This window comes from Hemitrygon akajei, unplaced genomic scaffold (assembly GCF_048418815.1).
Source record: "Hemitrygon akajei unplaced genomic scaffold, sHemAka1.3 Scf000073, whole genome shotgun sequence".
NCBI classification, from domain to species: domain Eukaryota; kingdom Metazoa; phylum Chordata; class Chondrichthyes; order Myliobatiformes; family Dasyatidae; genus Hemitrygon; species Hemitrygon akajei.
In genome coordinates, this window is record NW_027331959.1 from 1,710,614 (window position 1) to 1,723,447 (window position 12,834).

Here is a 12,834-nt window from a genome sequence, read left to right on the forward strand (position 1 = left end):
TTTTCCAGAAGGACAAATCCCCAGAGTCCTACTCCCAAACCACCCTCTCATCCAGTTCAGTTATGGACAGCAAACCGAAATTATTCTGACCAACCATCCAAGTGTGTTTATTCCTTGGCACATTTGCCACGCTCATCTCGGTACCATTGTAATTTTATAATAAGTTTAAATGTCCTTGACAGAGTAGATGTTCAAAGAATATTTACCATGTTAGGAGAGTCTAGGACAAACGGGTACGGCCTCAGGATAAAGGGACGCCGAAGTATGCTGAATTTGTGGAATTTGTTGCCACATGCAACTGTGGAGACCAGGTCGTTAGTTGTATTTAAGGTAGAGAGTGATAGGTTCTTGATTGGACATGGCATCAAAGGTTACGGAGGGAAGATCGAGAACTGTGGTGGTGGAGCAGAAAAAAAAGGATCCGAAATGATTGAATGCTGGAGCACACCCAATGGGCAGATGGCCTATTTCTGCTCCTATATCTTATGATCCCTTTCATTGTCCAATGTACCAGCAATTCCGGTAGCATTTGCAAACGTACGAACATTGACAACCTTATCTGCCAAACTATTAATACAGATAATAATCAGTGGATCCTGCATCCGTAGATCCCACTGTTCACAAGTCGACAAGCAGAGAAGCACTCTATTATTAACTATCTGATTCATTGCACCTGGTCATTGTTCTAACCAGTTGTCCAGATAGTTCGCAAGGAATTGAATCCTAGACTTGTATATGGTGACAGTGTGTACTTTGATAATAAATTGACAGTGAATTTTCAACTTTTAATAAATCCGAAGGTCAGTGAATGTAGCGACATAGGTAGGCAATGTGTGAAGGCAATTGTTAACATTTCGATGTCATTTCCTGCAGCACAGAATACACTTTCAGGGAGGTCTTTTGACAACTTTATAAGCTGGTTGGGCCGGATAGAATAGCGTGTGCAGTTCTTGTATCAATACAAACGGATGGATGCATTTGTCCTGAAGAGGGTGCAGAAAAGATTCAGCAGGGTATTGCTTGTGATTGAATACCTCGATTGCAAGAGATTGTATCGATGAGCACATTTTCTGATTCAGAGACTCGGCCCAGACATTGATTATTCATTTCCCTCCCTGGATGCTACCAGACCTGCTGAAACGCTTCCGGATTAGTGTGTTCTCGTCACCGTGTTGAAATGCCTTGGGATTCACATTAATCATACTCCTAATAGCCTTCTTTCCATCCGTGTTTGTCTCCTGTTCGTTTATATTCCTGAAAGACTCTGCGCCATCTCCACAAAGAAGGAGCTAAAGCATACTTCTGGAAAACGAAATTCACCATTTGTCCACAGCCCAGACTTTGATTAGTCCAAACAGACCACAATTTTCTTCACAATGAGCTGTCTCCTGCTGCAGGGCCATTCTCAATACTGGTAATGTTCTGCGCTCGGCTATCGAAAACAGATTTTGGACACACCCTTCATCTCCATTGCTCTTCAGACCAGAAAACCAGTTGAAAATTGATGGCTGTCCTTCTAAAACCCGAAATTCTCTGTTATCACGCAATCTTTGAAACCCCAGAAATACTGCAATTATCTGGCGATGAGATTCAGAAATGAAGTTTGGAGTGTCTTCAACAGCAGGGCCTGTCTAGCAGTGAATCAGACTTAACTGTTCCCTGCACTTCCATTACTCGCAAGAGCTAAGTAAGCCAATAATGTTATAAGTGGATTAGATACAAAAAGGGTAAAAGAGAGCCAAGAGTGGATAGGGAAGTCAATACGTAGTGTGCATCAGTTTTCACAGTGGAAATACCAGCAATATGTTGGAAGTTCCAGGTGTCAGGTGACATTATGTGTGCGAAGTAACCATTACTAGGGAAAAGGGTCTTGAGTAAATGAAAGGTTTGATAGTACAAAAGTCACCTGGACCAGATGTTGCACTCCTCTGAGTTCTGAAAGAAGTGGCTGAAGTAATCGTACAGGTATTAAGAATGATTTTTCAAGAATCACTAGATTCTGGAATGTTTCTAGAAGTTTGTAAAATCCCAAATGTCCATTCCACGTTTCAAGATGGGTGAGAGGCAGATGAAAGGAAACTATATGGTAGTTTCTCTGACCTCAGTTGGTAGGAAATTATTGCAGTCTATTAAGAAGGTTGTCTCAAAATACTTGGTGGCACATGATCCAGTAGGTCTTATGTCATAGCTTTATCAACAAAAAATCTTTCCTAACAAATCAGTTGTAAGTATTTGAAGAAACAACAAATGAAAAATGGTGAATCGGTTGATATTCTGCAGTTGGATTTTCACAAGGCATTTTAAAAAAATGCATAACCAGTTACGAGCACATTGTATTACAGGAACAAATCGAGCATGGATAAAACAGTAGCGGTTTGGCAAGGTGCAATGAAGGGAGCATTTTCTGGCTGGCTGCGTGGCTAGTGGCGTTCCCCGGGGGTCTCGTTTCGGTCCGGTTCTTTTTATGTTATACGTCATTAAATTGCATGACTGAATTTCGGATTTGCTGCAAATTTGCAGATGATGTGAAGACTGTTGTGGGGACAAAGGTTTCGAGGAATTGAGATGTATACAGAAGGGCTTTGACCCATAAGGATAATGGGCTAATAAATGGCAGATGGAATACAGTGTTAGGAAGTGTATGGTAATGCAATTAATAAAAGAAAAAAAAGTGTTGACTATTTTCTAAATGGAGAAAAAATACAAAAACCTGAGGTATAAAATAATCGGGAGTCCTTATTCAGGATTCGCTAACAGTTAATTTGCAGATTGAGTTTATGGTGAAGAAAGCAAGCACAATGTAGGCAATTCACGTCAAGTGGACTAGCATATCGAATCAAGAATGTAACGGAGGTTATTTATATATTTAAAAAAAAACTGGTGAAGCCTCACTAGGAATATTGTGAGCAGTGTTTGGCTCCTTATCTTAGAAATGCTATGCTGAAACTGGAGAGGGTTCAACAGATTGAACGGCTTGTCACACGAAGAGCGTTTGATGTCCCTGGGCATGTATTCACCAGAGTTTATAAAAATGACTGTGACATCATTGAAACCTATCGAATGCTGAAAGGACTTTTAGACTGGTAATAGAGAGGATAGTTGTTATGTCGGGAGAGTCTAAGACAAACCTCAGAAGAGAGTGGCGTTCTTTTTACTATATAGGTGAGCAGGATTTTCTTTAGCCACGAGAGCGGTAACTCCGTGGAATTATTTTACCACGGGTAGCTGTGGATATCAAGCTTTTATGTATATTCGTCAGAGTTTGATCGTTTTTAGATTCATCAGGGAGGAAGGGAAACGGGAAAAGGGAGGGAACCAGGGGAGAGAGGAAACTGGGATCAGCCATGATAAAATGGCGAGTAGACTTGAAGGGTCAACTAGCCTAATTCTGCTCGTATATCTTGTGATCTTATGGTAAGGCTGCTATTGAATTCATGTATGTGTTTCACTCACAAGCCCCTGATGCAAGTGCTTCAGCTCCTTTCAATCAGGTGGAGTTTTTTATGCTGAGCGGAGTGATTCGACCATTATTAGTGTCAGATCCCTGCACAGGGATTATTGGATTGATACATTTCTCAAGGCCGATTTACATGTGGGTCAATGATCATATTTGATTAAACTTATCCGTGTTCCGTTAATGCCTGTGTAAGTTGTTTTTTTCATCTAAACTAGTGTGAGCAACAGGACGGAAGTTTAATTATAACGATTTCAGTGTTCATACCTGTGTCCATTGTGATTCTGACTGATGATTGTGTAATGTCCTCCTCTCGATTGCACTTTGGTCCAGGTACAGTTACCCGCAACCTGCTTGCGCTGCTTTGAAATAAGAAGTAAACATTTAGTCAGAGAGAGGAAAATTGTTTTCCAAATTTAACAGTACCTTCATCCCTTGTATCAGAGCAGCTTATGGATGGAGATCTAGCATTGCCAGTTAACATCAACGTCAACACCATGTCTAAATGTTTGTAATATCAGTTGCATCCCACTGATAGAGCAACAGAGCATAGACACAGACCTATGCTGTATCTATGTACCTATGCTATACCAACAAGACCATGCTGTACACAATGCACACTGAGATGGTCCCAATTTTATGCGAGGGGCCCATTTCCTTCCAAACCTCTTCACTCCATTTCCCCATTTGAACTGTTCTTAAATTATACTCTTACATTCTGTACATCCACTCCCTCCAGCAGCTCATATCACATAATCACAGACCTTTGCATGGATTGCTGGCTATGCCCCTTTTAAAACGTTCATTCACGTCTCAAAGTGAGTCTCTCCAGACCTCAAAAAAGTCTGTTAGCATTGACTTTATCTTTGTCTCTCATAATTTTAAACACTTCTCTAACGTTACCTGAGGTGATTAGGAAGATAAAGGTAAAATATCACAGAGAAGCCTATGATCACAATATGATTGAATTCAACTGGAAACTTGGTATGGAGTAAGTAAAGTCTAATGTTGCAGTATTTCTGTGGAGTAATGTAAATTACAATGGTAGTAGGAATTGGCCAACATAAATCGGCAGGAGTGGCAGAGATGACAGCAGAACAACAATGGCCCAAACTTCTGAGAAAAAATGAGGAAGGTGCAAGCCATATATATTCCAAAAAACAGAGAAATACGCAAATGGCAAAATAGTATAACTGTCGCTGTCAAAGGACGCCAAAGCTCATATAAAAACAAAAGAGAGGGCATACAACAAAACAAAAATTTGATTGAAGATGGAGGATTGGGAAGTTGTTCAAATCCTAAAGAGAAAAAACTAGAATATCATTAGAAGGGAAAACACAAAATATGAAATCAAGCTAGCCAGCAATATCAAAGTGGATAGTAAAGGCTTGTTTAAACATGTAAAATATAAGAGAGATGAGAGTTGATATAGGAAATAAAGCAATTGAGAAGGGAGAAATAATAACGAGGGACAAGGAGATGGCAGATGAACTAAATTGGAATTATGCTTCAATCTTCACTATGGAAGACACTAGCAGTGTGCCAGATGTTGTAGTGTGTGAAGGAAGAGATGTGAGTGAAGTCACTATTACAAGGCAGAAGTTGATTAAAGATCTGAAAGACCTACCGGTATATAAGACAACCGGATCATAAGAACTGACCCGAGTGTTCTGAAAGAGGTAGTGGTAGGGACTGTCCGTATGTTTGTCCAGTGATATCTGTCGCATACCAATGATAGAGTCAGAGAGAAATAGATCGGATTCAGAATCACGGACCGGTGACGAGAAATTTGTTAACATAGAAGCAGCAGCAGTTCAATGTAATGCATAATCCAGCAAAAAAATAATAAATAAAATAAAAGAACATTAATCATAATAAATAAACAAGTAAATCAGTTGTGTATATTGAATACATTTTTTTAAAAAAAATCAAAAACAGAAATGCGGTTTTTTTTTAAAGTGAGGTTGGATCCAAAGATTCAATATTCATTTAGGAATCGGATGTCAGAGGGGAAGAACTTGTTACTGAATCAAATAGCGTGTGCCTTCAGGCTTCTGAACTTTCTACCTGATGGTAACAGTGAGAAAAAGTAATGCTCTGGCTGCTGCAGGTTCTTAATAATAAACGCTCCCTTTCTGACACACTGCTCCCTAAATATATATACCCTGGGTACTTTGTAAGCTAGTACCCAAGATGGAGCTGACTAGATTTACAACCTTCTGTAGCTTCTTTCAGTCCTGTCAGAATGCTCCCTACGGTACAACTTTAGAAGCTTTTGAGTGTATTTGTTGAAATGTCAAATCTTTTCTAACTCCAGAGACAGAGAAGCAGCTTCAGCGGCAGGTTGCTATCGATGCAATGCTCCTCAGACAGGATGAAGAGATCATTACTCCCCAATGCCATTCGGCTTTACAATTCAACTGCCAGGGGCAAGATATGTTAAAGTGCCGGGGTTAGGACTGAGCTTAAGACACCATTCAATGTATTTTAGTAAACTATTAAGAACTTTTTAAAAGCTATTTATTAATGTTTTTTTTCTTGAGAGCGTGATTTTAGATGCATATCATACTTATACTGAGTTAATGTATTGTATGTAAGTAGTTTTGCTACAATAAGTGTATGGGACACTGGAAAAAAATGTTGAATTTCCCCATGGGGATGAATAAACTATCTATCTATCTATCTATCTATCTATCTATCTATCTATCTATCTATCTATCTATCTATCTATCTATCTATCTATCTATCTATCTATCTATCTATCTATCTATCTATCTAATAAAGTATAGCCACTGTCCTGTCCTCTTTATAACTATATCCAAATATTGGGACCAGGTTAGATCCCAGACATATTGACACTCAGTAATTTGAAGCTGCTCGCTCTCTCCACCTCTGATCCTCTATGAGGATCGGTATGTGTTCATTCATCATACCCTTCCTGAAGTCCACAATCAGCTTTTTCGTCTTACAGACGCTGAGTGTCCGGTTGTTGCTGCGGCACCACTCCACTGGTTGACGTATCTCAGTCCGATAGGTCCTTTCGTCACCACCTGAGATTCTGCCATCGATAGTTCTACCGTAAGCAAATTTATTGATTGTATTTGTGTATTGAGAGTTCAACAGTGGGCTAAGCACATACCCCTGAGGTGCGCCACTGTTGATCGTTAGCGAGGAGAACATGATATCAGAATCCTCACAGAGTGTGGTTTTCCGATCAGGAAGTGGAAGATTCAATTGCAGGGAGGTAGAAAGACTCGGTTTCTGCAACTTTTCAATCACGATTGTGAGAATAGTGACATTAAATGGTGAGCTATAGTCGATGACGTATGTCTTTCTGTTGTCCAGGTGGCATAAAGTTGTGTTAAAAGCTATTGAGATTGCGTCTGCTGTAGACCTATTGTGGCGATAGGCAAATTTTAATGGGTCCAGTTCCGTGCTGAGGCAGGAATTCAGTCTAGTCATTACCAACATATGAGAATATTTCATCACTGTCGATGTGAGTGCTACCGGGCGATAGTCATAAAAGCAGCCCACATGATTCCTCTGTATATGCAGTGTACACAGACTGTTCAGCCTAATGAGACCAGGCTGACCACAGTAATCACTGGAATGATGTATTACCCTCCAGGCCACTTTACTCCAACTGTATCTTAAATTATGCTATTGCACGTGATTCGTTAGCCACATAATCACCAAACTCTGCATGAAAACGTTGCTGTTCGTGTTCCTTTTCAAACTTTCTCCCACAGACAGAATCTATTTCCTTAGCTTTGGTCGTCTCTGGCCTTGGGAAAAGACTGTTAACATTGCCCCTAACTATGCCTCTCATAGATTTAACCATTTGGATAAAGTTGCTGCTTATTGCCTACGTTCTCTGCAGCTTAATCTCCATTTTTCCTTATCACAGCGACCTTATATGTGGCAAAATCTGCCTGTAGTTCTCCACGCACAACCTTACCATATGCAGCTGCACATTACGTCCCGACTTCTGTATTCAATATCTTGACCGATGAAGGCCACTCTGTGCTTATATGTTGGTATGATTTCCGAGGTATGTTTGTACTACAATCTATTAACTAGATATCAGCCTTTTGAAATCCCCTAAATCTAAAATAAACTTCACAATCAACAGCACCTCCTAATTTTGTGTAGCAGCCTCTCGGGCTCATGTAGAAACCAGGCTCGTTACGGTCACTCTAACAGCCACGGGACTCACTGGTGAGAAGATCACCACTCATAAACAATACGCGTCCACCATGAAGTGTGGTTCAACCAAACAGGATCGTAGTCATGATTCGAGTAAAGAAGCCCCGATGTGAGCGAATGCTGCCTAAATACTGCGAATGCACAATTGTCAGTCGGCAAAAAATGTAATAGATCGTATACCGCATTAAATTATAAAGCAAGTATGTTTACACATTTCCGCTTTATCGAACATTTAGTAAGGAAAATATAAATGGGCCCAATACAAATAAACTCGTCTAAGTGTGCACATCAGTGGAACTCATCTTGACGTTGTCTTTCACTAATGCTTCACCTACGGTCTGAGTGAAACACACACAACCTGAAAGTCTCTCAAAACACATCTTGAACAAAAGGGCGCCGTCTCTGAAGTACTGGCCCTTCCACCTTGGAGTCAGTCATATATGCAAAGCACGATGTGCAACAGGGACGTTACTTACAACAGCTTCCCTCCTGTCCTCTCTGCAGCTCCGAGCAAAGTGACCACGAACCCCTCCCGTGCTTTCTCTAGAACCTTCTCACAATTCCACCATCCTGTTTAGCTGACACAGCATTCCGACTGGGACATTACAGCCCCTTATCTTTACCTAAAGCCTAAACAAGCTATCGGCAAGATATACTCTTGCTACAGAAAGCTAATCAATGCTTCCCGGGGCATTACATTGTGTCATTTGCAATCTTTACTGATCAAGCCTTGCCTATTCATATCAAAATCAAAGCTATAAAATAAAGAATATCAACCATTCTAACTGTTACCCCTAAGGCTCTCTGCTACTTTCCTGTCTCATTTCAGAGGTGAAGGTTTTAACCATCACAGTTTCCTTCCTTTGTTCAAGCTAATTTGAAACCGCATTAGTAGCTCTCTCTGGACTGCATGGGAAATAACTTTTCAGAGCAGCCGGCCACATGGAATCTTGTCAAAGGCTCTGCAAAGTCCAAACAATAGCATCAACTGCCATGCCCTCATTTAGTTAACTCTTCAAGAAACCCTAAGAAATTTTGATCAACACAATTTTCGATGCAAAATGCCTTGCGTCTCCTACTCAGACTATCGATCCCAATGTTCGTGGACCCTGTCCATCAGAAAATCTTCCAGTAAATTTCCTCTTCTGACTGTCAGACTGACTGGTCTGTCTTGACTACTCTTCCTAGGCCACAGAAAGAAATTTGCCACATGCCAGTCTTTAGCAGAATTGCTGGAGTCGCACATATCTTCACAGGCGTCACTGTCGTTGCTTCACTGCCATCAACTAGAAGTAGACTTCTGTTGGCCGAATCTCCAAACTTGACATGCCTACACGCTGAGATTATTTAGAGTTCAGAAAAGCATCAGCCTTCCCTGACGTTTTTCCCTGAGAGTGCTGTGAGGAGTGAGGAACTACTTTCCATGATCTCCATATGACCATATAACAATTACAGCAGAGAAACAGGCCATCGCAGCCCTTCTTGTCCGTGCCGAACGCTTACTCTCATCTAGTCCCAACTACCTGTACTCAGCTCATAACCCTCCATTCCTTTCCTGTCCATATACCCACCCAATTTCAATCGAGCCTAAAGGTCGACACTTCCTGCAGGTTAATATTGAAGTAACAATTACTTTCCTTTTTTCTGTTACCATTATAAACTAATTTTGTAGGGAATTGTCAGCAGTTTCACTCGATTCTGCTGGCGCAGTTAACATACTAAATCTGCGCCTGTAATCGCCACTTTCTCCCGGTTGACACTCACTTCAACTCTCCTTCACATTCCCATTCGGATATGTCCACACATGGCCTCCTCTACTGCCATAATGAGGCAAACTTCCATTGCAGGAACAACATCTCATATACCGTCTGGGTAGTCTCCAGCCCCTTGGTATGAACATCAAATTCTCCAACTTCCAGTAATTCCCTCCCTCTCCCTTCCCCCATCCCACCTTCACTCTGTGTCCTCTTCTAGTTGTCTATCACCTCTCATGACTCTGCCTTCTTCTACTACCCATAGTGCTTTCCCCTTAGATTCCTTCTTCACCTCTTCTGCCTATCCCCTCCCTGCTTCCCCTACCCCACTCCTTGATCATTTCGCTGATTGGTTTTCCACGCTCCCCCCACCTTCTTTATGGGACACCTGCCCCCTTCCTTCTTTAGTCCTGACGAAGGGTCTCGACCCGAAACGATGACTGCTTCTTTCAACGGATGCTGCCTGACCTGCTGAGTTCATCCAGGTTTTTTGTACGTCTTGATTTGACCACCGCATCTGCAGTGTACTTTGTGTTTACTAACCTTTAGTTTATGAGAGTTACCTGAGGGGAAAGGCCAAAGTAATTGAATCTGACAGGAAAGCGACAGGAACTCGAACATCCACAGCTGTAGTGTGCAGAAGAGCATCGCTGAATATGTAGCATGTCGAATATTGAAGTGACGGGCAGAAGAACCCGAACACTTACACAGTCTCCACATTATTAGGTACAGGAGGTAGACCAATGCCGACTGAGTGAATATTTCAACGGGTTTTTTTATTATTATTTATTAACTGTCAGTTAGTTTTATTTTAGAAAGTTTAAATTTGAACATCACTGGGTGATGTGACCTACCTTTGCCACAAAATTACATAAACAAAATAAACGCATAGATCCGTAGAGCCGCACAATTTTAAAGACAATATCGAACAGATATAAACTCTGGAAATCTTGCCGTGAGCAGTGGGCGTATTAAAATACCATAACCTTTCCTAACCAGTACAGTGTCTGTCCTTACCTTGCGTTGATCTCCCTGCTCTGTTTCCCACGAATCGGATCATATAAATTTTATGGGTCCACACAGTAAGTCAACACAGCTGAGCCCTTTTCAGTTGATAACACACACGTTAACTTGGACTTCGGCCTGTTCAACACATAACACCACACCCTGCTCCCCTGCGCCTGAACTGAACAAGACAACAACATATTCAAGCAACTGCCCTAATGCTGTGCTGCATCAGATCAGACCGAAGATGGGGAGATGGGGGAGATGGGGAGATGGGGGAAATGCGGAGATGACGGAAGGGCACTGCGAAAGTTATCCATTTAGAATAATTTTCGCTTTTGAACACAGGATATTCCAGTATTCCAGATTTGACTATGCCTCAATTGCCTGCAGCTACACTGATCACAAGGTTAGCCGGTTTGTAGAGCAATGTTCAACATTTGTCCCCAGTGGTACCATAGCAACTGCGTGCAGATTACAATCTACATATAACTACGTTCTAAAGAGTACAGAAAGATACTAATATTTTGCACCTTCAGATTAGTGTTCCCTTACAGGAAATAAATAACCTGATCATTCATAAATCAGATAAAATTATAACTAATGAGTCTATTGAGTTTTCCTCTCGTTGGCGTGTTTCTCCGCTATCACATTTACTTTACAGACAGCTGAAATAAGTCTCCTTATTGAGTGGTGAAAAACACCTTAACATGAAATTCGCTGTCGGACAGATCTTGGTGATGAAAGATTTAATAAAATTCCTGCATTCATCATGACCAATGTCGGCCTGTCTGTGAGTTCAGCGCATTAATTCTGCCTCAGGTCTGCAGCATCGCACTCACTTCTGCATTAAGAATCATAACACAGAAGGATGAGAAAATACGTTGAAAGGGTTTGTATTTTCCTGATTTTTGAGGCGGTAATTCCAATGACAAACTGGACCCACAGCAAAAGAGAAAAGAACATGCATCAGTGTTCAACTCGCGTTCCTGGTTCAGTTTCTCCCACAACAGGCACTATTTTTCATCACATCCCTATAAAAACTCGACGGGATCTTTTATGTTTCATACAAGTTCACACTCACTTTACCAATCTGCTGCGGATGCAATCACCTGCGCTGTTTCTAAAAAAAAAGTGTAGTGCATATAATCAATTCTTCATTTATTCATCTAATGTCACTGCATAAAATCAGATCATTACGACTTGCTCTAAATATCTGAAAACAAGCCAAGATCACAGACGTTTCCTTATCCGACAAGTCACATGTTCCAGCCATCTCTCTGCTGAATTCCTATCAACTTCCACCTACTCACTTTTAGATATCCACAAAAAGACTCACAAACATCCTATATTGATCCTATAATGCATCACCACTCCCCCTGCACACACACTATAACCTGTAACATAGGTATGTATTTCTAATTAACTCCACCCTCCCTCGACACCCCGTACCTACCTACTGAAATGTAGTCGAAAATGGGTAGATCCCGCCAGCGAAGGAAAAATAAGCCATGTGTTTGTTCAATACACACAAAATGCTAGTGGAACGCAGCAGGCCAGGCAGCATCTATAGGAAGAAGCACTGTAGACGTTTCGGGCCGAGACCCTTCGTCAGGGCAGTGGGACTCAGCCTGAAACGTCGACACTGTCGACGTCCACCATCGCCCGGTGAAAACCCACGTGGCCCTGCAAAATGTGCAAGCTCCTTCGAGACAGCGGGGAGAATTCAACGCGTGTCGCCTGGTCGCTGGTGCTGTAAAGCTTTGTGTTAGACATTATGTTACCGTGCTGAACTAGCCCAATTTTTTTGTCCTTTCAGAATGAATTCATTAAAGTTCCTCTGTTCAATAACCCAATGTTTTCTCAATCTCATTTAAATGGTCATAAACATTCCCTTTTTGATTTTAATTTTCAGTACATACTGGCTCTTACCTTGTACAGCTGCTTTGGATCCTGTTCGCATTCCGTCCCAGTAAGGCTGCGTTATCGATTCTGCAGTTGAACGAACACACCCTGGTTCAAGATCAGTCAGGCCTTAACGGTAATCGCTAACTAAACACACAACATTATCAGCGGTCTCCCCGTAGACGTGTAAAGCGTATGTTCTGAGTCACGTAGGCACTGTGATGCACAAACCAAATTTTAGGACAAGTTAACTTCGGTAACAACAAGAATACTGTCATTAAACTTCCTTACCATGGAAAATACCGTGACTACAGCTGTGTCCAGTTGGTTATACTTGTCACAACATGTCAATGTTGGTACCCTGTTTCTGAAAGGGGATTGCAGACATATCCCGACATGAATTAGTCGGGATTTTTTTTTTTTTCGGAGAGTATCCACCAGCATCTGGAAGAGCCACCACTTGTCCGTAGGTCTGTAGCGGACAGGTCCAGTCTAACAGACATAGTTAAG

General features: G+C 41.4%; 1 protein-coding gene across 1 annotated transcript in view; it reads right to left on the reverse strand.

Moving 5' to 3' along the window:
• The window catches only part of LOC140722259 (NACHT, LRR and PYD domains-containing protein 12-like), a 34,854-nt gene extending 22,477 nt beyond the window's left edge, over positions 1 to 12,377 (reverse strand). The window contains exons 1-2 of the mRNA XM_073037054.1: positions 12,352 to 12,377; positions 3,722 to 3,816 (exon numbers count right to left, since the gene is read on the reverse strand). Of these exons, the coding sequence (XP_072893155.1) occupies positions 3,722 to 3,731 (10 nt within the window). The 5' untranslated portion in view covers positions 3,732 to 3,816; positions 12,352 to 12,377. The remainder of the gene's footprint in view (positions 1 to 3,721; positions 3,817 to 12,351) is intronic.
• Positions 12,378 to 12,834: the final 457 nt, after the last annotated feature.